Source organism: Botryllus schlosseri, chromosome 4 (genome assembly GCF_051294905.1).
Source record: "Botryllus schlosseri isolate E-star chromosome 4, Bs_hap1, whole genome shotgun sequence".
Taxonomy (NCBI): domain Eukaryota; kingdom Metazoa; phylum Chordata; class Ascidiacea; order Stolidobranchia; family Styelidae; genus Botryllus; species Botryllus schlosseri.
The window spans coordinates 28,076,633-28,098,703 of record NC_137239.1 but is presented as its reverse complement, the minus strand read 5'-3'; the positions used below and the strand labels follow the sequence as shown (position 1 = coordinate 28,098,703).

The following is a 22,071-nucleotide window of genomic DNA, read 5'->3' as shown; positions in this document are numbered from 1 at the left end:
CAGTATACGAGCAGTAATCCGGAACACAGCCAAATCACGATATTCGGTAAGGTTATGTGTGAATGTGGCTGGGCATAATGATTCGATACTGTTTCCACTGTGGCAAGCTTTAAATCCCGATTGGTTGTATCACATCATACGAAACATGTAGTACAAAGCCATGCACGTTAGTGGAAATACATATCTGTGATCGGCCGATGAAATACGCATAGTGGTAAAATATACCGATTAATTTTTAATGTGATGTAGAACAGGTATTAATATTCTTTGTGGTCGCATAAAATGTACATGTTTGAACTTTCCTCATCATTCATACTGTTATGATGTCACAAGTGATATTCGTTTACTCCACTGACTCGAAGCCTTAATACTCGACTCAGAATCGAATCCCTCGTGTCCTAGACTTTGCCCAGCTCTATATGCGACAGAGGTACCAGTAAATCAAGTTTATTGATTTTTAAAACAATTATATATGCATGGCACGACTCTCAAAAGTCCATTCTGCAAACAGGATTATCGTGAACCATCTGCAGATTAATTTTGTGCCCCACCAAATCCCTGATATTATCGATGCCGTATTTGATCATAGTAGGTCTTTCCAGCGATAACCCCCACGCGATGACATTGACGCCTTCCGGCAATCCCATTGGTCTAAGCATTTCCGGTCTGAAAACGCCGGAATTGCCGATTTCGACCCATTTCTTCAAACCCTCGTGGTAACTGAATACTTCCATGGAAGGCTCAGTGTATGGGTTGTAAGCAGGCTTGAAGCGAAGCTTTCTGATGCCTAACTTATGAAAAAATGCTTGCAGAACACCCATTAGGTCTCCCAAAGTAACGCTGTAATCTGCGACTACCCCTTCGACTTGGTGAAATTCTGCCAAATGCGTAGCATCTAGCGTTTCATTTCGGAAAACACGGTCGATAGAGAAAAATTTGCAAGGTTTAAATCCTTCTTGTGCTGCTTTGTACAACATTCGCGAACTCACAGCTGTCGTATGAGTACGTAGCAAATTCTTTTTAGCCTCCGAGTATTTCCAATCATATCGATAGCCTTGTGAGCCATATCCGCCTTCCGAATGTACTTTTTTGACACGCTCAGCGTAATCTGCAGGAAAAGTGTTACACTCGGCTGGGTCTGCGATGAAAAAAGTGTCATGCGCATCACGTGCCGGATGTTGTTGTGGTTGAAACAGAGCGTCAAAATTCCAAAACGAACTCTCAACGTAGTTATTCGTCGGCATTTCTGTAAACCCCATTTCCAAAAATATTTGACGGTACACGGAACGCACTTTCAATAACGGATGTAGATGACCGGCTTGTGGCTTAATTCCCATCGCTAAGTAATTATAATCTTTGAAATCTGTGTTCTTCCACGAACCATCTTGAATCATTTGGGCGGTCAGGTCTGTGGCTGCTTTTTGTAATTTTGTAGTGAAATTTTCGCCCTTCGAGATTTCGTAGCTTTTCACTATGATTTCTTCGATTAATTTCCGCTTTTTCAAATCAGAACGATCTTTGTCCGGGATGGATTCACCATTTTTCACTAGTTTCAAGCATTCTTTGACTTTATCAACAGGATTGATTCCGTCCATTCGAACAATTTTAGGTTTTTCTCCTGATTTATCCATTTTGATCCATTTATTCGACATTGCTTTACTGAATCCAATCTTATCCTTCTTGTCTTTAACTAGTTCCGATTGAGCAATACCTTCCTCTGGCACCCGTTGGTATATTACAAATTCGTAGCTACCATTTTCCTCCAAAGACTTGCCTTCCGTTGTTAAATTCCATGTCGAAGAAGATTGCTGTTTTGCATCGACAACACCTACGTGTGTCTGAATACTCTTGATAACACCCACGATCTTCTGATGGTCTACATTCTTTTCGGCAGCATATTCGACGGAATTTACGCGGTCCGAAATACTCAAATGCTGTAGCAAATCGGTTACCAAATCAGCTTCTTTCTCGGCCATATTATTTCGCGTTCACGACAGTAAATTCAGTGCCAAAAATAAATGATGCAACCGAAGATGCCCAGTTGTTGTCAACGTGTGTCTTTTCCTCTAGGGTCCGCGAGATGGCGGTACTGCAAAAAAATTCGTAGTGCAGCAAAATCAGGCATCAGCTTGAGAACTTTGACTGGTTTTGAGAAAGTGTTAAACAATGCAAAAACGGTTATATATTATTTCGATAAAATACCGACCAACCAAACAACTAATAAAAGCTGGTGCATCTATCGTAGTAGCATAGCAATTTACAACGTAGCTGGCATGGAGACTCGATCTGGTAACTTGTGGTTTGCAGCTCCCCCCTAGTGGGTAGGTAACCCAATATGACGATGCCGTTGCTGTAGTGCGGATTGTGCTGGTATTTGCCGTAAATTGAACTCATTTGGAGTTCGGATAGTTCTTGGATATGGTATTCAATGAAGAGTAATTGCTAAGAATTTTAGACAACTGTAGTATCTCCCTCACGGAAAGTATTTTCTATCGCTTCGTAGAACGTCTATGCAGTGATATTGGGATATTTCCAGCAGACATTTCAAGTGAAGTTTGACATCCAGTTCTCTACGGTGAATTTAGTCTGATACGAATATTACGCTTACAAACTCTTGACATGGATTTATATATTCCTGGATTGATGATAAACTCACTGCACATCAAGAGCCTGCTGTTTTGAAAGTTTCCAGGGGAAAAAACAGCGCTCACCATGCAGGGCTGTGGGCTATGGTTTTGGTGTCCCGGAGACACTAAAATTTCAGAAATCACGAACATTTCGGCGACCAGCATTATCTACCTGTGCTTATCAATAGTGAATTGCATCCAGGAGGAAATACTACAAGACTTCAATCAAGTTTTTATGGGCTAAAATTGGAAATGTCGCGATGATAATACTGAATGCCCGCTAATCATATTGTGGAACCACCTCCCTCCAGCTACGTATGAAAAAATCAAAAGATTCATTCCTTCAAGATCCTTCAGGAGTGGAGGTATTTTTATTACCAATGATGACGAAAGATTCTAATGTACATGACTGGTTCACTATTAACATGCAGATCGCAGATTAGTACGACTATATATGTAAATTGAATTCAATCGGACATATCCTCCAATAGATCTTCACGAATCCTCAAGAATAGACAGAAGATATTTGCTTGCGCCCAAAGAGTCGTTCTTCTGGCTGATGGTTGGGACAGAATCCCTACTTCGAGGACCTATGACTTCCAAATCTGTCAACAAACAGCAAATTATCAATGTACAATATTGACAGTTGAAACTCACCATGCAATTACTGAACATCCATTTCATTCGTGCATGATTACATATGCACTTAAGGACAGCAGAAATTCCAAATCGCAAATCTGCTTTCCTACACAAATCAAAGTCTGATTTAGGATTTGCACAAGTCATTATTGTTGCTCTGGTGATATTTATATAATATAAATGATGCAATTTCTCAGCAATAAAAAGGGCAAATTATGTGTATGTTCCTTCCTTTTCAATTTTCGTTCAAGGTTATCAATGCATTTCACATGCAAGGCCATACAGGAAGTATAAATACTTGTTTCGCATTACAAATCTACGTAACAATTTTCACTGGAGAATATGTAAATATTACACTGTTACTGATGACTAGGGCGAATATTTTTTGGCATGTCAAAAGAGTCAAAATTTTTATCAAAATTGTTGCGTTGACCTTTTGTCAAATTTGTTACCAGTGTGCAGGGCTGTGGAGTCGGAGTCGGTGGAGTCGGAGTAATTTTTGCTTGATGGAGTCGGAGTCGTGAAAACTATAATAGCTGGAGTCGGAGTCGGTGGGAAAATACTGACTGGAGTCGGAGTTTGAGTTTTTTTGCAAACTGCATTTCGTTGGTGTCGTATAGGAGCTGCTCTATGGCAAGCACATTTCTCGTAGTTGAAGAGAGGGAAAACTACTTCTATACTCATTGGCGACATCTCTGTGCATGAAAAGACGTATAGTCCTACATCTTGGACACCAGACCAGCATAGTGGAGACAGTGATCCAGCACGTAGATTGACGACACACTGAAGAAGCTGGAAATTGAAAGAAATAATTTCGTTTTAATGCTTACCAATTCAGCCAGGTACATGAGCGAAGCTTCTTCACAAAACAAACAGATCCAACTATAGATATGTAGAAAATGTCACGTTATACGCGAAGATGCAAAATTGTGCAATGTCGAATTTCGTATGGCCATCTGCATCATTGTATCCAAATTTCAGACAACTCTGAGAGTCATTTTAAAAAAAGCAGAATCCTTGAACTGTCTGGAGCAGTGTTTCTCAACCTTTTTGTCTTCGTGAACCACTTTTAGACCGTCCTGCCACCAGTTCAAATTAAGCTCCGTCATCGTCATCTATAATTATTAACTGTAGGCTAGTGATAAACGGCGAGAAAATGACTTTTATTGAAAATAACGGCGCTTCTTTGTTAGTGGCCACACATCGAACAATAATCACCATAATCAACAATAAATGATTCCCTTAAACATGTCGAAATTCATAATCATCAAAATAAATTATTTTTCGCGTCTGGTTAGGTTGGAGGCGGGTTAGGGAATCGTAAGATTGGGCTTGTAGGTGCGTTAGGGAGAGGGCTGTGGTTAGGGTAACGTAAGATTAGCGTTTGGGGAGATGGTTATATGGGCAAGTTTTTGATGCACTAAAAACCTGAGAAAGTTGCATTTATTTTTTTAATTATAAAAAAAGTTGCAGAAGTTGCATTTATACAATTTTTTGAAGTCATGAGGGTATGAGATACTCGAAAGGTTCCAGCAGTTTAAAATTTGCATGGTGTCTGCTTGTTCCGTTTCTACCTTCCCTATTCAATCGATCATGGTTACATTTTTATTTACATAGGGTTCGCACAATTTACCAGTTAGTTCAGGGAGTTTCATGACTAACGGAATGGTGGGTATGCCGCATACCCCAAAAAAATTGCTAGGTAAGCACGGCATACCAAGTATACCTGCGTCAGGCGCGTATGGTGGGCCGCATTGTCACTTGAAATCCATTAATTTAGTCTTTATTCTAGTTTTATAGCATATTTTGCGCAATACTTGATGAAAGTTGCATGAAAAATATAGACAAAAGTTGCAACATAAAAACTCCTCCAAACAGTTTAAAACACCATACTTCATACATTATGAGTATTTACGAAGCTACCAGATGCTGTAAAAAAAGTTGCAAAAGCTTGCCCTTTTGAAGGTGGGTAGGGTACCGTAATATTAGGGTTAGGGTGAGCCCGTAATGTTAGGATACGGTACCCTAGGGTTAGCGGTTAGGGTGAATGCAACAGTACCTTCCTACTACCATAACTAATCTTCACTACGTCACTCAGCACATAGGCCTACAAAACATTCTATTAAAATATTTCCGCGACCAATGTTTAGTCAGCATCCCTAAAAGGCTAAAACCATTCTTGTTATGCTTGCAGTTGGGACGGAATCTTGTATAAACCTGTCATTGCCTGCACTATAGCAGTTGCAAAATTAAAGTCAGCACCATATCTACCATTTCTGCCTCTCTTGCGCTAAATGAACAGAGATGCGCCGCGTTCTTGTGTTTTCAACTCAGAAATGGTATACCAACCCCTAGCTACGTTGTAAATTGCTATGGTAGTAGTGTTTTCATAGCCTTTATAAGTCTTATAAACGCTATGGTGTTGTCGCCAACTGTGGCACAAATCAAAATAACTAAAACTATAGATAACCACTGAGCTATATAAAAAGATAACCAACCTACAAATAAACCGGATGATGGTTATCTATACTATTTCGGTTCGGTTTAATAGCAATTTATCAGTTCAATACACCACAAAAATTGCGATGCAATGAAAAGATAGGAAGATGTCGAAACGACTTGGAGTAGTCTTTGAAATCAGACAGGCGATGTCAAGACCAAGCTAATGAGGCAAACAAAAGAGAATGAATACGATGATCATTACAAGTTACAGTGATTGTTATGCAACGACTCCTCAAAAGGAAAAAGAATGAAGCACGGACATAATAATATATGTGTGTTACTGCATATTTTTGTCCTCGATTTATTTATCTGAGGCATAGGCAGGATTCCATGAAGAATTCATGACGTTCAAAGACTACTCCAAGTCGTTTCAACAGCCTCCTTACTTTTCATTGTATCACAATCTTGTGGTGTATTGATCTGATGAAATTGAACAGAACTAAACCGGACGTTGATGGCATGAATGACATGTCACAAATTTATGACAATGATGACGTAACAATATATGTACTCGATGTCAAGTTATATATTTTCCGACAAGCATAGCATACAAAGTAGCTACGGGACTGGTATTTCTGAGGGGATTTTGTCCTGTGCATCGCAAGTGCGATGGGAAGGTTTCGTCAGTTGCTAACATATAATTGTTGAAATCTTAATTTTTTCAAACCACTTTTCAACTAATCGGTTACTTTGAATGTTATGGAATCGCATCTTTTACTTTTTTATTTGCATTCGATACGATCACCAGATGGAAAAGAAGGACCAGATATTCTGCGTCGTCATGGTTTTAATGCTGAGTGTGCAGATTTCCGGGTCTGTGTTTTCAATATTGTCCATGAGCGGAATCGTATCTCGTAGTTGGTTTCTATTCTGGATGTAATACTGGACCGCAGAAAAGAACAAAAATTATGACTATCGAAGGGAAATTAGAGAAAATGGAGGTGGACTATACAGAAACCGTTGACAGAATCATTCCGGAATGTCAGCAAACTGCTTTGGTAAGGCTATTATATACCGGTATTTAACTTGATTTTTTATTTTATTGCATGTTCATTTTCTGTCATGATCTAATCTACACCCACGGTTACTCAATGTACTTCAAACCTCTGTCAAATGATATACCGACCCACAACATCTAAAACATCACAACATTTGACTTGAATACGGCATATTTTCAAATTGACTCGAGACGAGTCATCTAAAATATTTCAGATTCGAGTCAATTTCAAGTCATAAAATATTTACATTTTGTGTCGTTTGATTTGATGTGCGCATTAAGAGGCATATGCGTATGGGCCATAGACTGTGCCAGCCTTGTCTTGACATTGCATGTACATCGTAATGATGAAAACGTGATGACTTGGAAATTGACTCAAAAAGTTGTCTCTAGGTCACAGGTGATTTCGCAGACATAGAGGTCAAGTCATTCGTTTATGAGTCAAGTCATGATTGGAATCATCCCGTTAATTTCTGGAGTCCAGGGAAAGTTAATATTCTGTCATCGATGTTCTATATTACGAATACACTTTACAAAAACCCCATTGCAATTATATTTGAAGCCTGGAGAATTTTTTGTGACTCTGATTATCAAATTTTATGTCAGTATGTAAATTTTTAAAATAAAATATTGCCGGCAACATTGTATATATTATATTTGTTGATACGATTGTTGATATACAACGTTCTTTCAAATTGTCAACTACTTGCTGTCGATTACTATTGACAAGTGTCAGCCGCAAATATTCGAGTTTATTTCAATATGAATTGAATATACTATTCAGAAAATAGAATGTAACAAAACTTATAAAAACATTGCTATTTGTTACCTCATGCCTGAATATAACGGTAGAGAGCCACACAAAATGGTGTTTCAAGATTCTAGACGGTACAAAACTGCAATGTACAATTCAATAATATATTCATATTGAAATAAATCCGATGAAGGTAACTAGCAGAGAATTGAGAAAAACAACAAAATTTGTTGCGTCGTCTTATTTAGGCTCTGTACCGCAGATCATTGTTCAAATTCACCCTACATTCTTCTTATTAATCACAGGATGGCAAGCTGAATGATGCCGTTCAACAGCTAATGAGTCTTGAGAAGCAGACCAGACTGGTAAGTGACATTTATTGAAGTCTAAATTCGATCTGGCAAGTGTATATAGCGATAACTTTGGTTATTTTGTGGTCTACCCCACATTTTACTGTCAAAATCAACTTTGCTGAAACTTTGGGATCATTTCCCACTTCTGATCCATTTCAAACCAATATAAAATCTGATCACAAAGGTCTACTGCATGGAAAACAATTCATAATAAATGATCTTTCCTCTTTCAGGCCGGAGATATGATTTCAACGGGCAAACTTCTGGTCGCGATCGTGAAGCTTTGTTTTGAAGCCAAAGAATGGGACATGCTCAATGACAATATTGTGGTGATCACAAAGAAACGCAGCCAGTTGAAACAGGTCAGTCTGTCACAAGAGATTGTGACCTTACTGTAATGTGTACATGTCTCGGGGTATAGGGATACTCTCACATTTCGGACGCTCTGCTGTAATCAAACTTACACAACTAGATAATTCCAGTTGTTAAATTACACTAATTAGAGTATAAGGCCGAGCTAATTCGCGAAATGTTTCCATGGTCTTATTTTAATGGTTATCTAATTTCTGCTCTTCCTGAAAATACTACAGGAGAGCTGTATAGTGCAAAACAAGCCTAACTTGATGTAAATACATTTTGCATTTTCATGCTGATAAGAATGAACTATGAGTTGGTATGAACCATACATGATTTTTGTTAAATTTCTTTTTAATTGGGAATTCAGTTGACTATCCAAGTTTTTCCAATTTGGTAATTCAATTCTATTCTAATTTGGAAAAGCTGCATATTTTCTCTGTCAAACCCTGTTGTTTGTTTTTGTTACAGGCTGTTGCAAAAATGGTACAGGAATGCTATAAATATGTGGATCAGACTCCCGACATGGATACCAAACTCAAGCTTATCGACACTCTCAGAATAGTAACGGAAGGCAAGGTATATGACCTGTTGAAATTACTTGAAGCAGTCAAAAATTGTGCCAAAATAGTTCAAGACAACATATTCTTTCATTCGTGGACCTTGGAATTGACTTTTATCAAAATCCGCCAACAGAAAGAGTTTGTGCATTTTGTAAATATAAAGCTTCAGCCATCTGTCAGCCTTGATTATTCAAATTGCATGCTGGTGACGTCGTATTTAGTGATGCGATTGTTGATCTGATATACAATGTTCTTTCTAATCCTCTACTAGTTGCTGATGATTACCCCTGCCGAGTGTCAGCCGAAAATATTGAGGTTCATTGCAATATGGATATTGCATTCAATTGTATCTTGAAGTTCTGTACCCCGAAAAAGCTCTTAAAGTAATAATAACGTACCACTTGAAAGTTGCTTGCTTCCTACAGGCAGCATACATTTTGAAACTTGCTCTCTAAAAATATCTGCTCTCAATCTGTGTTTATCGATGTAATTTTCAGATCTACGTGGAAATCGAGCGGGCAAGACTAACAATGATTCTTGCAAAGATCAAAGAGGACCAGGGCGAGGTTTCGGAGGCCGCGTCCATCTTGCAGGAACTTCAGGCGAGTGAAAGCTTTCTGGCCTAGGACACAAAAACACTGACTTAGTAGATGGAATTATGCTGTGATTGTGAGGACCTCGCTTCAATTAGTTTAGGATGACATGTCCCAGATTTCAATAAAAAAAACTTGCCGTGTCTAATGTCGAATGCACAATTGGACATTAGCGGTAAAAATGGATCAAAACTACTTCAAGAGGTGTTAGAAAATAAAAGTTTAGAAAAGTACTCGAGTAGTTTCTACAATGAGATTTGGTAGAGACGTATACTTTCAGTACTCCACCAGAAGTGGCTACTTTTTAAAATTCTTGACTAATGCAATATTACTATAGCATTAAAAGTTATACAATTTTCAAAATATAAATTCGGTTACCATCATTACTGGGGGGGAGGCTATTTCAAACAGTTGCTATGACAATTTCGATGGAAACTTCTAAAAACTAATTACTACTTAACAGAACCCAAAGTCTGAAAAATATATAGTTTTGCAATAAATGCAATGACTTGAGTAGGTTACGCACTGCAAGTAGTATTTGAAAAGTAGCAGTACTTTTATAATAACCACCTATGGCAATTATCTACTCGTGCTCTGAGTTTAATATCTCCGTTATCAGCACAGCTAATCTTTTTCCAGCAAGCCCACTACTCGTGCTTGGCTTGTTTACTATTTGAATAAATATCTTCCAGGTGGAGACGTTCGGCAGCATGGAGCGTAAGGAAAAAGTGGAATTTATCCTGGAACAGATGCGGCTGTGTCTCGCCAAGAAGGACTACATCCGCTGTCAGATTATCAGCAAGAAGATTAGCATTAAATTTTTCGTTTCCGAAGACGAGGAGATTCAGGTATGTTGTTACCGAGTCACGAGTCAATCTCACTTTCTAGTTTTGACTCGAGTCAAGTCGAGTCATTTTCAATTCATCACCGAGTTGAGACCGAGTCCAAGTCCGCTAATAGAGGGTCGAGTCCGAGTCATAGTGTTTTGACTCCAGTCTGAGCCGCAAGTCGCTGTTCAGTTTTAAGTTTAATAGTTCAACCCACTTTTTTGTTCAACTCTGCTCCAGTGATAAGCCTATAGAGTGGCTCGCATTCATAATTCGCCGCTGTAAAACCAAACTGTGTTATGTCCCGTTTTGGGAAATTTTGACTTTGAACATATAATTTGGACACGAGTCAGTTTTGTTTTCAATTTGCCTGTAAAATTCAAGTTCATATGTCCACTTCACTAGAAGTTCATGCTACTTTGGAGCTTGGAACCCGGTTCAAACGAAAGATCTATGTCCAAATAGTGGAAGAAGAAAACGATTCAAAAAATCATTCACAATGTTAATTTTCCGATTGTTTTCATTTTGCAGAAATTGAAATTGCGTTATTATCAAATGATGATCGAACTCGACCTGTCTGAGAATTCGTACCTTTCCACCTGCAAACATTTCAAAGCGGTTTTCGACACGCCAATGATACAGAGTGACGTCACGAAATGGCAACAGGCGTTGAAAAGCGTTGTGCTTTACGTGATTCTGGCCCCGTACGATAATGAACAGTCCGATACTCTTGAGAGAATACGCCAAGAAAAAAAACTGGAGGACATGCCGCTATACAAGTGAGTGTTTTTGTGCAGTTCCAACATTTTGATCTGAACAGTCTTTTAGACAACTAACCAGCTATTTACTATTTCAAGACCTTCTTGGAGTTACAGAACTTTAATATACAATTGCACAATACATCCATATTGAAATTGTCGTCACCAAATTCCGTGATACGATTGTTGATATGCAATGTTCTTTTCAATTCTCTGCTAGTCGCTGACGATTACCCCTGACCAGCCGAAAATATTCGAGTTTATTTCAATATCAATATGCTATTCAATTGTAATTGTGAAACTTGTTAGTTGAATCTGTACTTGAAGACGAGTTCCAATTTTTCAAGCAAAACTGGGCCTGGTATAATTACTATTTACTTATTTTCCGAAATATCTACTTGTACTGTACTTGAATAGAACCCTTCTTCTACTTCTACTTGACTTCTACCTGCCTCTGACAATGCTTCGGTCGACAGGTCTCTGCTTCAGTCTTTCGTGAGTCAGGAAGTAATGCAGCTGCAAAAGGTGAAGGAGATTTACATGCAAGAATTGCGGCACGGAACCCCGGACAGCCCCTGCACAGACGTCTTTCCGTCCACGGACGAGGGAAACGCCAGGTGGAAGGATTTTGCGAACCGGGTTGTGGAACATGTGAGTTTTGTGTATTCTCGGTTTGCTGTAGGCTAGATAAGACTTACGGGCCTACTTTGAAAACTGGAGCGCGACCAGAACTAGAACTACTCACATTTCAAAATCCGCAACTAGAACTATTCAAAAAACATATTAGTTAGTTAACTGTCAACTAACTCAATGAGTAGTTTGTACAGGTCTGGTTGTACTGTATCTACTTCCTACTTTTCCTACACAGAACATCAGAATCATGGCGAAATACTACACCAGGATCACCACCAAAAGAATGAGTGAGCTCTTGGACCTGAGCATCCAGGTACGGTGTGCTTTTCATCTTTTGAAGTCGTTTGCACCCTGTCCTATGTCGTGAGTTCTTTTTATGTAATGATGCCGCTAATGATTCTTGAGTTGCATCGTCATTATTTGTATGGGCATCGATATCATTTCGAAATTTTGTAGCTTGCTACGAAACATCAGAAATCTTTCCAGGACTCGCCAACTAATTTTGAGCTCAAGGCATATGTTCTTTTGAAATATCAACTAATTGCTGATGGTTTCCCCTGACGAGTGTCAGCCTAAAAGATGCGGATTTATTTCAATATGAATATATTATACAATTGTACATTGATGTTCTGTACCTCCAAGATTTTCTTCAAATTTCCAGGAAGCAGAAGACTACCTCTCGAAGCTGGTTGTGAACAAGACAGTGTACGCGAAAATTGACCGTCTCGACGGCGTGATCACATTCTGCCGGCCGAAAGACCCGAGCGACGTGCTCACGGAATGGTCGCACAACGTCAACCAGCTCATGTCGCTGGTTAACAAGACAACGCATCTCATATCCAAGGAAGAGATGATACATAACTTGAAATAGAACATATCTTCTGGGCTTGTGTGACTGATTTTTATTGCGCTTTGTTCTAAAACACGACAGCACGTGAGACTAGGGCTGTTGTACGCGGGTAACTATATCCCCCAGCACTGTTACAACAGTAATAAGGACTAGAGCCCGTCATAATACCTGTTCTCCAATAATCTCGGCTCAATGGCACACATTGAAAGAAATATCGGCATCGACCATTAGATTTTACAAAATGGCTGCATATTTTTGCGACGTTTACGTTTACTGGTGTCCAAATGCAGCCTTTCTAGTTTATTTCATGTCCAAGCGTAGCGATGGCTGGAAAGCTGTTCGAATAAAAGTTCTGGAAACATTGGGTAAACATATCGGTAAAGGTGCTAGTTGTCGGTATTTTCTCAATAATCCGATATCGATAGTGCTGTGGAGAGTATGCTTTCCATGGTAAAATAACTGCAAATAACACTTGTTTTGTTACTATTGATATCGCACTCGGGATTCCAGTACCTGGATCATTGTGTCCAGCCCTACGAGACGGCTCTGAAGCGCGAGAATTTACCATGTTTTGGAAGGCTATGGCCGTTATTGGTTATTGATATCGCGAGCAATTTTGCCGGATAATTTCAATCTCGAAATACACGGGTCCAACTGTTCGCGGTTATTAAAACAGTCTCGAATGTTCACTTGTTCAGTCCGTCATTCGTTCATGGTTTGACGAGAAATAGGGGCAGAGATGGTCAGTTGGTATATTAAGGATTTTCATCAATGTGAAACACCGCGATATAATTAAAAGATAGGAAGGTGTCGTAACGACTTGGAGTGGTCTTTGAAATCAGGCACCCACCCGGGCCTAGGTGATGTAAAGAGTAGGCAAGCACACAGTGCGCACTACACACTGAATCGGAAAGCGAGATCGATATGTCGTGGTCCGGTAAACTAGAGGGCTAACTAGTATTTATTCGTACTATAATGAGCGATGGTCTACTCATGTACTCGATTTTGCCCAGCACTAACAAAGTGGATACGCGATCTCAGTAGGCTAGGCCTATGTCTTAGCGAAACCAAGCTTCAAGTTGTTCTAGTCAAGTATCTTCTTATTCTTCTATCACGTCATGCGCATGACGGAGACCGAACGGTTGAAATTTAATCCAAAACTGTGTTATCCAACCTACGAAAACTGAAGTGGCCCCTCGCCGCTACACGATGTCGATAACATAAGGTAGGTTCAAATTGTCGTTTCCGCATCAGCTCGTGTCGTCTGCGAGATGCACTCGGGGTGAAGAGAATGCCCGCGCTAGTTCACCGATAAGCCACTGCAGGGATTTAGATATTAGAAAAAGTCAGGTATCAGTAAAATCAGAACTGTCGCGTCGAGTAGCAGGAATCGATGGATTGTAATTCCAAAAGATTAGAATTTTAATCAGCACGAAGAAGTCTAGAACCGGCCGGCGTTCTTGTTGGTTGCGTGTCTATGTTTTATGTATTGTTTGCCATTATTGTGCTGATTGAGGACTTGAATTGGGCTGATGTTTCATGTCATGATAAACAGATTACAAGGTGCCCTTCCGTGATGCAATTTTTACTAAAATTCTAGGGAGTTATCGCTAGTATTCTGGAGGGTTCGTGCGTGTTAAAGTCAGGCTTGGTTAAGGGTTAGTTTCAAATTTCGGATTAGGCTGAGATTTGGGGTTATGATGTCGCATGCTCGAATGTCGGAATAGCATATTCCGGATGCAAACTGTAAATATTGTAATATTTTACCGAAAACTGTGATGTAAGTAGGCTATATATCTACATATTGTCGCAGTCATCACGCCAGACTTGCTCGATTCGAAACAATATTCAGCTTTATTTTCTTGGCGGTAGTCGGAATTTGATCAACATTTTCGAATGTGCTGACGAAGCAGAGTTGGTCAACTAGAAAATTTTCAGTTTTTTCCAACTAGATTAAAATTAGAATTATAGCTACACATTTTTGTCAAATTAGTCTAGAATTAGAATTTTATAGCTTTACAGTGTTTCCAAATTAGATAATCAGAATTACTGAATTCGCGAAAACTTAGACATTGAATCGTGTTCAGTTCGTATCAAATCAGAATTCATTATCATAATTAGGAGAATGGCGAATGTCTATAACAGCAATAACCTTGACTCGTTTCGCACTATACAGTTATGTAGCTTTTTCAGGAAACAGAAGTTAGTGCATAGAAACATTTCACAAATTAGATTAAAATTAGGTCCAACAGAATTTTGCCATAATTAGTCTACAATTAGACAAATAGAATTATGTATAGTTGTCCAAGTCTGCGTCGATCACTATTTCGCATGAAAGCCCCGTAATTCATGCCAGACCTCGGCGATTCAATCCTGGCCATCTCATCTAAATGATGGTATGTCGATTGACGATTGTGATGGTCCAGCAATAGACGACCAATCGCGCCTTTTGCAAAGTGACGATATAGCCGACCTGCTGCAATATTAATCTAGTTTCGTCGAAAAGGCTGCATGAGGAGCGATAGACATAAAATCCTATCACGCCAAATGCTGCGAGCATGAAACAATTTGCGATTATTAAATAGCATGTTGCGTGAGCTATTCTTGGAAATCGACCCAATAATGCACAAAATTTCCGTATTGGTGCATCGATTTAAGCCTACAATTTAGGAACAGGCCTAGTCCTGGCTACGCCGGACGTTCGAGATCGAGGTAAAGGTTTTATATTTAAACTTATTAAATTTTCAAATCGTTGAAAATAGTTTAGGCTGAAATATCGACACCTTGTAAATGTCGAAACAAAAATGACCAGTGACACATTTTGAAGTTTATGACGAAAGTCGATTAAGTATTCGTATCTAAGCAGTATTGATTCGTTGCGGGATCTACCGTCTTGAGTAGTCTTGAACGGATAATGACATTCCGCCGTACTCTCCGGGGAGTTGTGAGAATGATCCGAGACAACGGCAACATTCCCAGACAGCTATATGTGACAACGTCAGAAGCTGTAATGTGAATTCCCTAACAGGAGTTGGGGAACTGTGGAAAAATTTCAGTTTTGACAAATAAGATTATAAGTAGAATTACTAAAACTTCAGTTGATATGAAATCAGAGTTCATCCTCATAAACGCGGGAATAGCAAATATCTGCACACCGCAAGCTTGGCGCGTTTCGCACTATACAGTTCACCTGTAGCATTTTCAGGAAAATCAGAAATTAGATTACAATTAAAATTAGAGAGCATGGGACATTTCACAAATTAGATCTTATTAAATCTGATATCCAAGCCTACATAACCATCCATATTCGCACAGCATTGGCATATATAGCCTACAGTGTTATTTAAGACAGATGGTTTGTTTTAACATATATCAAACCAGAACACCTAAATATCGGAATTGGTTTACAATTTACATTGCGACTTGCTACGAAAGGTAGCGCGTATAATTTTATCAACTCTTACCGCGGCCCGATGCTACGTTGTTGTTTGTGAAATTCGGAGCGTTTTTTGATTACAACGGTCAATGATCATATACACACCAGGCCGATATTCTTAATTATTATTCCGTATCTACCGACTTGTAGCACGGCCCGCTCATACGCTGTTTAAGACATCACTTATGCGGATGAGAGAGCGAGGAGGAGCCAAGATAAACTTCCGCCACTTGAAATAGGATTCTGGAGTCGGCCTCGATCGGACTCGTACCCGCAAGCAATGTTCCCTCTAATTTTTGACGCGTCTGCGCACACTCACCAACTTACTGCTCAGATCGTTGGACAACAGCGCGTAACGACTAAAAAAAGGTCATAACTTCGATTTTTTTGTGCGCAACTTAGATTTTCTGTGCGCAGAGAACGTCTCATCACTGCGCAAGTGCGCAGCTTAGAGGGAACATTGCCCGCAACATGTGTGGCTGCTGTTGATCATCATGATGATAATCATCAATAGCCTACGTTATCTTGCCAAGGCTTATGCTATATGTTAGTAATCGATTCGTCATGCGATTAAAAGTCATTGTATTCAAGACCAATAGCGCCGAATTGCTTCTCACTCAGATAAGTCGACCAGCTAATCCGATGTTCCGAACATAGAAGATATAAATAGGATTGGGACGTTTGTATTTTTGTCCTTGATTTTTTGCAGCATATACACATATACCGCATACATGTAGAAATACAATATAAGGGAAGCAGAAACTGCCAGTCATAGTCATATTTATTTTTTCGTAAAGCCAGAGCCTTGAATAACAAAGCGAAACACGAAGTGTTGTAAGGTCGCAAGTTCACGTATCAGTTCTATTGCGGTATTGTCCAGCAAAATTCAACAGCTCCTTCAATACGGAATTTAATGCGAATAAGTACAACGCACGCCTGTGCTCGTCGTCCAGTTACGATGTAATCCAGCAAAATTACATGATAACGCAGCGCTTTATCTGTCGACTCGAGGATAACGGACCGCAATTGCGGCGCCCAGTGTCCACTTTCAATGCAATATACAAGCAGATTCTACCAAACAAATACTAGCCTGCGCTTTAGCTATAATCGGACCATAATATCTTAAATATCAGGGGTGGGGTCACCATGAGGCCCGAGAGGTGCGATGTTTCATTATTAAACCTATTCTTGGTACGTATATCACGGATCGTTATGGCTGTGTTCTAGCAACAACACTATTCGGAGACGACCGACTTTGGTAAAATCACAATGATAATCCGATTGAATATACATATAAACAACTGAACAGCGGCGCTTAGCCCGCGGGTCGCGACGATGTAAGTTGCCATATTTCTGTGCTCCATTTTCCATTCGCGATGACGAGGTGTTAGCCCTGCGTGTAGGTGCGAGGATTCTGTAAAAGTGCTCATTAAGTGGAAATTAGAATTAGAAATATGGTCTTTGTGAGGCTGGTATACCTTTTAAGATAGATATACATTAGATATATTTTCTGCCTTATATTCTGCGAGCACTGTAACTTGCACTCAGCAGTTAGCCTTAGCGTTTTCGTGTCTGTAAATAACTTTCGTTCTATTTTCCTTGAAAACTCAGCACCCCGTGTTAGGAAGTTGATGTAATAGACTTGTTACTGATGGTGGCGGGACGTGTAAGACACAACAATGCTGCCAGGCGGTCAGAATGTGTCGCATAAAAACATCTGTGACAGTTGCTTAGAATTATGTCTCATGAAAAATCTTAACCTTAGAAACCCGCTGAATAATACTAGCATTCTTCATTTACTCAGCATCGCATGGCAGGCGTGTCTTTGACATGTGTGGAGCTCAGTGTAAATGAGACGTATGAGAGTACCGCAGAGCAGTGTTGGGATCAAGTCACTACCTTCGAGTCACGAGTCATCTCGAGTCATTACAGATTTTGACTCGAGTCAAGTCAAGTCAATAGATTTTCAAAGGTGACTCGAGTCAAGTCAAGTCACTCGTTTTTTGGAGGTGACTCGAGTCAAGTCGAGTCAAGTCAAGTCAAGTCACGAGTCAAGTCACAATTCAAGTCAAATTGAATTTTCGAAGTAAGAGTGATATGATTCAAAGTCATTACATTTTGCTAGCTGTGTGAAAGACAGATTAAATGATCATTTATCTAAATCAAATAACGAATATCTAGTCAAATATACAAGCAAAAAGACGTTGTAACCCTCACGCACACGTAGAACTGCTAATAAAGTACGTGAATAACTGCACAGCTACCTACTACAGTCAGTGCTTATCAGCCAAATTATAGGACCTAATAAGAGGCTTCGGGAAGTTTAAACAAATTGATCTGGTACAATAGCCTACACTACCCATCTAACACACATCCGTGAGAATATAAACGCACGATATATATTCGTTCGATTTAAATCACACAAGAGGTTTGGTAAATGTGAGCACTGGGCAACGTAAGCATTGAGCCGTCTAAGAAACAGAGACACATTGCTATTTACAATAATTTTTTACTTTGCGGTCAATTTATTTGTGATCTAACAATGAAGGAACCTTATTGTAACGTACAATCACTGAATGACTGGTTCTTTCTCACAAGTGACACCGGCGTATCTCGAACAATCCGAACATCCACAAGATACTGGGATTTATTCGACACCGCTTACTTAACGACTTGAAATTGACTCGTAAATTTTGCTCCGAGTCACGAGTCAATGCACATTTTTGAAGCTCCGAGTCAAGTCAAGTCAAGTCATTTTTCCAAAGTGACTCGAGTCAAGTCAAGTCATACGAAAAAGTTGACTCGAGTCATCCCAACACTGCCGCAGAGTAGACTATTCCTGATAATCTAATTCTAAACTATATCTAGATATTTTGTAATCCAACACAATCTGCGAGGAACCGGTAGCTTACAGAACGTAAGAATTCGTATTCTTTACGGTTAGAAACTGAAACGTTCTATAAATTGGCTTATAGCAGGGGCGGTCAACTTCTCCGGTCGACGGGCCGGATATGGAAAAATAAAGTACTTGGCGTATCGCGTATTTTTCCACCAATAGAAGGAATAAATCTTATTTAATAAACAATATTCAATGAATTTATATACAATAGCTGTTGAACTCACTCAGACATGTGTGATCGTTCAAAGTCGTCAATAAGTTCTTTGAAAGCTGGCTGCATGTCGCACGTTGAAACCCTTAGCAAAGACTGCACGTGAACATCAGTTATAATGGAGCGCAGCCTTGTCTCGATAATGTTCATTGTTCATGGTTGAAAATGCATGTAGACCGGAACAGAGCCAGTAGTTTCGTGGAAATCTTTCTCAGGTTGGCGAACTTAGATTCATTTTGTGACGAATAGAATTTGTCAATACTTTCAGAACAGAATTTCATTTTCAGGGTAGAAACTCTCTGCGGACCGGTCAAAACCCCTTCGCGGGCCGTATGTTGCCCGTCCTAGGCTTATAGTATACAAAGAGATGACAAATTTATTTCTCGATTGTAGATTAATAGAACAACAGTACGGGCCACTGCAGGGGTGGGTCGCAGACCGTATTCAACATCCTAGTCCAGTGGTTCCCAACGTGGGCGATTTGGCGGTATTGGGGGGCGAAAATGACGAAGGGGGCGACAGGGGGGCGAAAATGGACAAAGGGGGCAACGGGGGGCGAAAATAGCGAAGGGGGCGATGACGCGTCAAAACGGCTGACCTTTTTTTTTTTTTTCAGTCAACCCACGGAAATTTAGTTACAAAAGTGTGTCAAATTACACATCGAGCCGAAAATTTGACCTTTTTTTAAGTTTATATGCCCAATTTTTGGTACACAAATTTTGGGGGGCGATGATCGGTGTTGGCCTTGAAAAGATGGCGATGGGCCGAAAAAGGTTGGGAACCACTGTCCTAGTCCATTCGCGGGCTGCACTATATATAAAATTGGGATTATAAACCAAAACGAACGCAATATTGGTATTTGATTACATAATGAGGATATGGAAATAATACATATGCCGATTTGAAACAAACAAACCATTGATTTGACGATATCGTACACGCGTCAGAAACATTGGTGAGGTTTCATAAGCTGGTCATTGGTCAACCTCAAAAACCAATTTTTAAAACTAGGGATGAAAGTCGGTTGTCCTGATTCTCAGATCAGGGTGGAGATTTGAATCTGTGGGCATTAGGCATTGATCTGTTTATAGATTTACTGATTCTATTTTTGGATCAACTTCATGACATAGAATGCTAACAGTGTCAACCATGTTATCTTCAAATGAGCACCCACTAAAATATATAAATGTTATAAATATTCATACTAATGCACATACAGAGAACGGATCTACTTAACACACGCGCGAATCGGGTTTTTCCAAGTAAGTAATAACCTTGCTGGAGTGGCCCATGTAAAATTACACTCGTGATTCGAAAGTCATTCCCGTTTTGACTTTCTTTAATGTTTAGCTGTTCAGAACTTTTACAATGCGTCAGCCTTGAGGTCGAGCTATCGCGCCAGCAATGAAATAAAAATATATATTATAGTAAGCATATAACATATAATTATCGTGGTGATATATAATAGGGAAAAGTCTAATCGAATCCCAGCAGTAATTAGATTTTAGTACGCATTTTATCAATATTTTGAATACATTTCTTGAGCCTTTCGCGGGCCACACAAACGGTATACTTTGCCTACCCTGGGCTTCTGCATTAAGAGCAAGTGTCTAATTCAGACATTGATCGGCTGCGGCCGGGAATTAATCGAACGCACGAAAGTCTAATCTAAAAAATGAGATAACGAAAGATTTATACTATCAGTAATCGACTTTCACCCGCAAACAACAGCTGGCGCGGTGATACCAGACTTGGACAACTAGAAAATTTTCAGCTTTTCTGAATTAGATTTGAATTAGAATTAGAGCTCCACAGTTTTTTTCAAACTAGATTAGAATTAGAATTAGAGCTGCACAGTTTTACCAAATTAGATTAGAATTAGAATAAGAGCTACACAGCTTTTTTTAAATTAGATTAGAATTAGAATTAGAGCTACTAAGCTTTTTCCAGATTATATTAGAATTAGAATTAGAGCTATACTGAGTTCGCAAAAACTTGGAAATTGAATGAAGTTGTATATGGGAACTGAATACAGCAAAATGCAGTTCACATCAAATCACAGTGCGTGGTGCAAAAGGCCGTGAGGCGATAAGCGCCACATATTTTTGTTTAATAAACAAAAACAACAGTGCATTCCCATAAACATGAGAATGGTTACCTTCTGTACACCAAGCTAGGCTCGATTTTTACGATACTTTAATAGAATATTACTTCTTTTATGGTAACCGTGGGCATCGCCCATGTTAGTCAGAACGGCGATGCACTAACGTAAAGTTTTAGAAACTAGAATGCTGTTCGCAGACTACAAGCTACTCTAGCAGGCTATATTCGTCATAATATCTACTATGACTGCACGTTGTAAGTAAGGCGATGGCGGCTTGGCACTGGATTTCCCTGTGCAAGCGGGATGTTATTTGAAATCACTGCGATAGTGCAATATGCCTCGGACAAAGAGGCATTTTCAGGAAAACAATAATTAGATTAGAACTAGAATTAGAGAATACGGACATTTCACAAATTAGATTAGAATTAGAATTAGAGCATAAGAACATTTCACAAATTAGATTAGAATTAGAATTAGAGCATGGAAGCATTTCACAAATTAGATTAGAATTAGATTACTGGCATTTCGCTCTAATTTAGTGAAATTAGACAACTAGAATTATCTAGTTGTCCAAGTCTGGGTGATACCATTTGATCGCAGTCTTTCAAAGTACTGCATCCCGCGGGGCTTGTTTAATTTGTGCATTTTGTTTCGGCAGAAAGGCTATAGGTGTTGTCGCGTGAGGCATGTCTGATGCATCGACTATCATCCCTACACCGCTTTCAGAAGAACCATTCATTTTGTGTATGGTGTTTGTGTTGATGGTTTTCTTGGGAATATTGATCAAGCGATGTATCAAAACTGCGCTCAATCCGTATGATGAAGACAATGTAGACTGGTTGATATCAACTCCTCTCAATTTCAAAGCAATGTGATAGTATACGCTTTCCAGTAGTCCCAAGGGCGAGAAGGCAATATTGCACAGTAACATGGGGCTTGCAGCAAGCTGTACAGAAGACAGAGTATTGTAA

At 39.4% G+C, this 22,071-nt stretch overlaps 2 protein-coding genes across 2 annotated transcripts; one reads left to right on the top strand and one right to left on the bottom strand.

Annotated features, from left to right (window-relative positions):
• Positions 1-431: 431 nt before the first annotated feature.
• Positions 432-2,073, bottom strand: LOC145437700 (phenylalanine--tRNA ligase alpha subunit-like). The gene has a single exon (XM_080314982.1). It carries the CDS (start codon positions 1,974-1,976, stop codon positions 489-491), a length of 1,488 nt encoding a protein of 495 aa, XP_080171108.1. The 5' UTR covers positions 1,977-2,073; the 3' UTR covers positions 432-488.
• A 4,456-nt stretch (positions 2,074-6,529) lies between these two features.
• On the top strand, positions 6,530-13,139 carry LOC145437699 (26S proteasome non-ATPase regulatory subunit 12-like). Its single transcript, XM_080314981.1, has 10 exons — positions 6,530-6,766; positions 7,825-7,884; positions 8,106-8,234; positions 8,698-8,805; positions 9,287-9,391; positions 10,075-10,230; positions 10,741-10,988; positions 11,444-11,618; positions 11,836-11,913; positions 12,262-13,139. The coding sequence occupies exons 1-10, from the start codon at positions 6,677-6,679 to the stop codon at positions 12,469-12,471; spliced, it is 1,359 nt and encodes a 452-aa protein (XP_080171107.1). The 5' UTR covers positions 6,530-6,676; the 3' UTR covers positions 12,472-13,139.
• Positions 13,140-22,071: the final 8,932 nt, after the last annotated feature.

Bases quoted from the DNA above. Each gene is read 5' to 3' on its own strand.
- LOC145437699 (XM_080314981.1), top strand. From the start codon at position 6,677: ATGACTATCGAAGGGAAATTAGAGAAAATGGAGGTGGACTATACAGAA. The intron at 7,885-8,105 runs GTAAGTGACATT...TTCCTCTTTCAG, and splicing joins TTGAGAAGCAGACCAGACTG to GCCGGAGATATGATTTCAAC. The intron at 11,619-11,835 runs GTGAGTTTTGTG...TTTCCTACACAG, and splicing joins CGAACCGGGTTGTGGAACAT to AACATCAGAATCATGGCGAA.
- LOC145437700 (XM_080314982.1), bottom strand. From the start codon at position 1,976: ATGGCCGAGAAAGAAGCTGATTTGGTAACCGATTTGCTACAGCATTTG.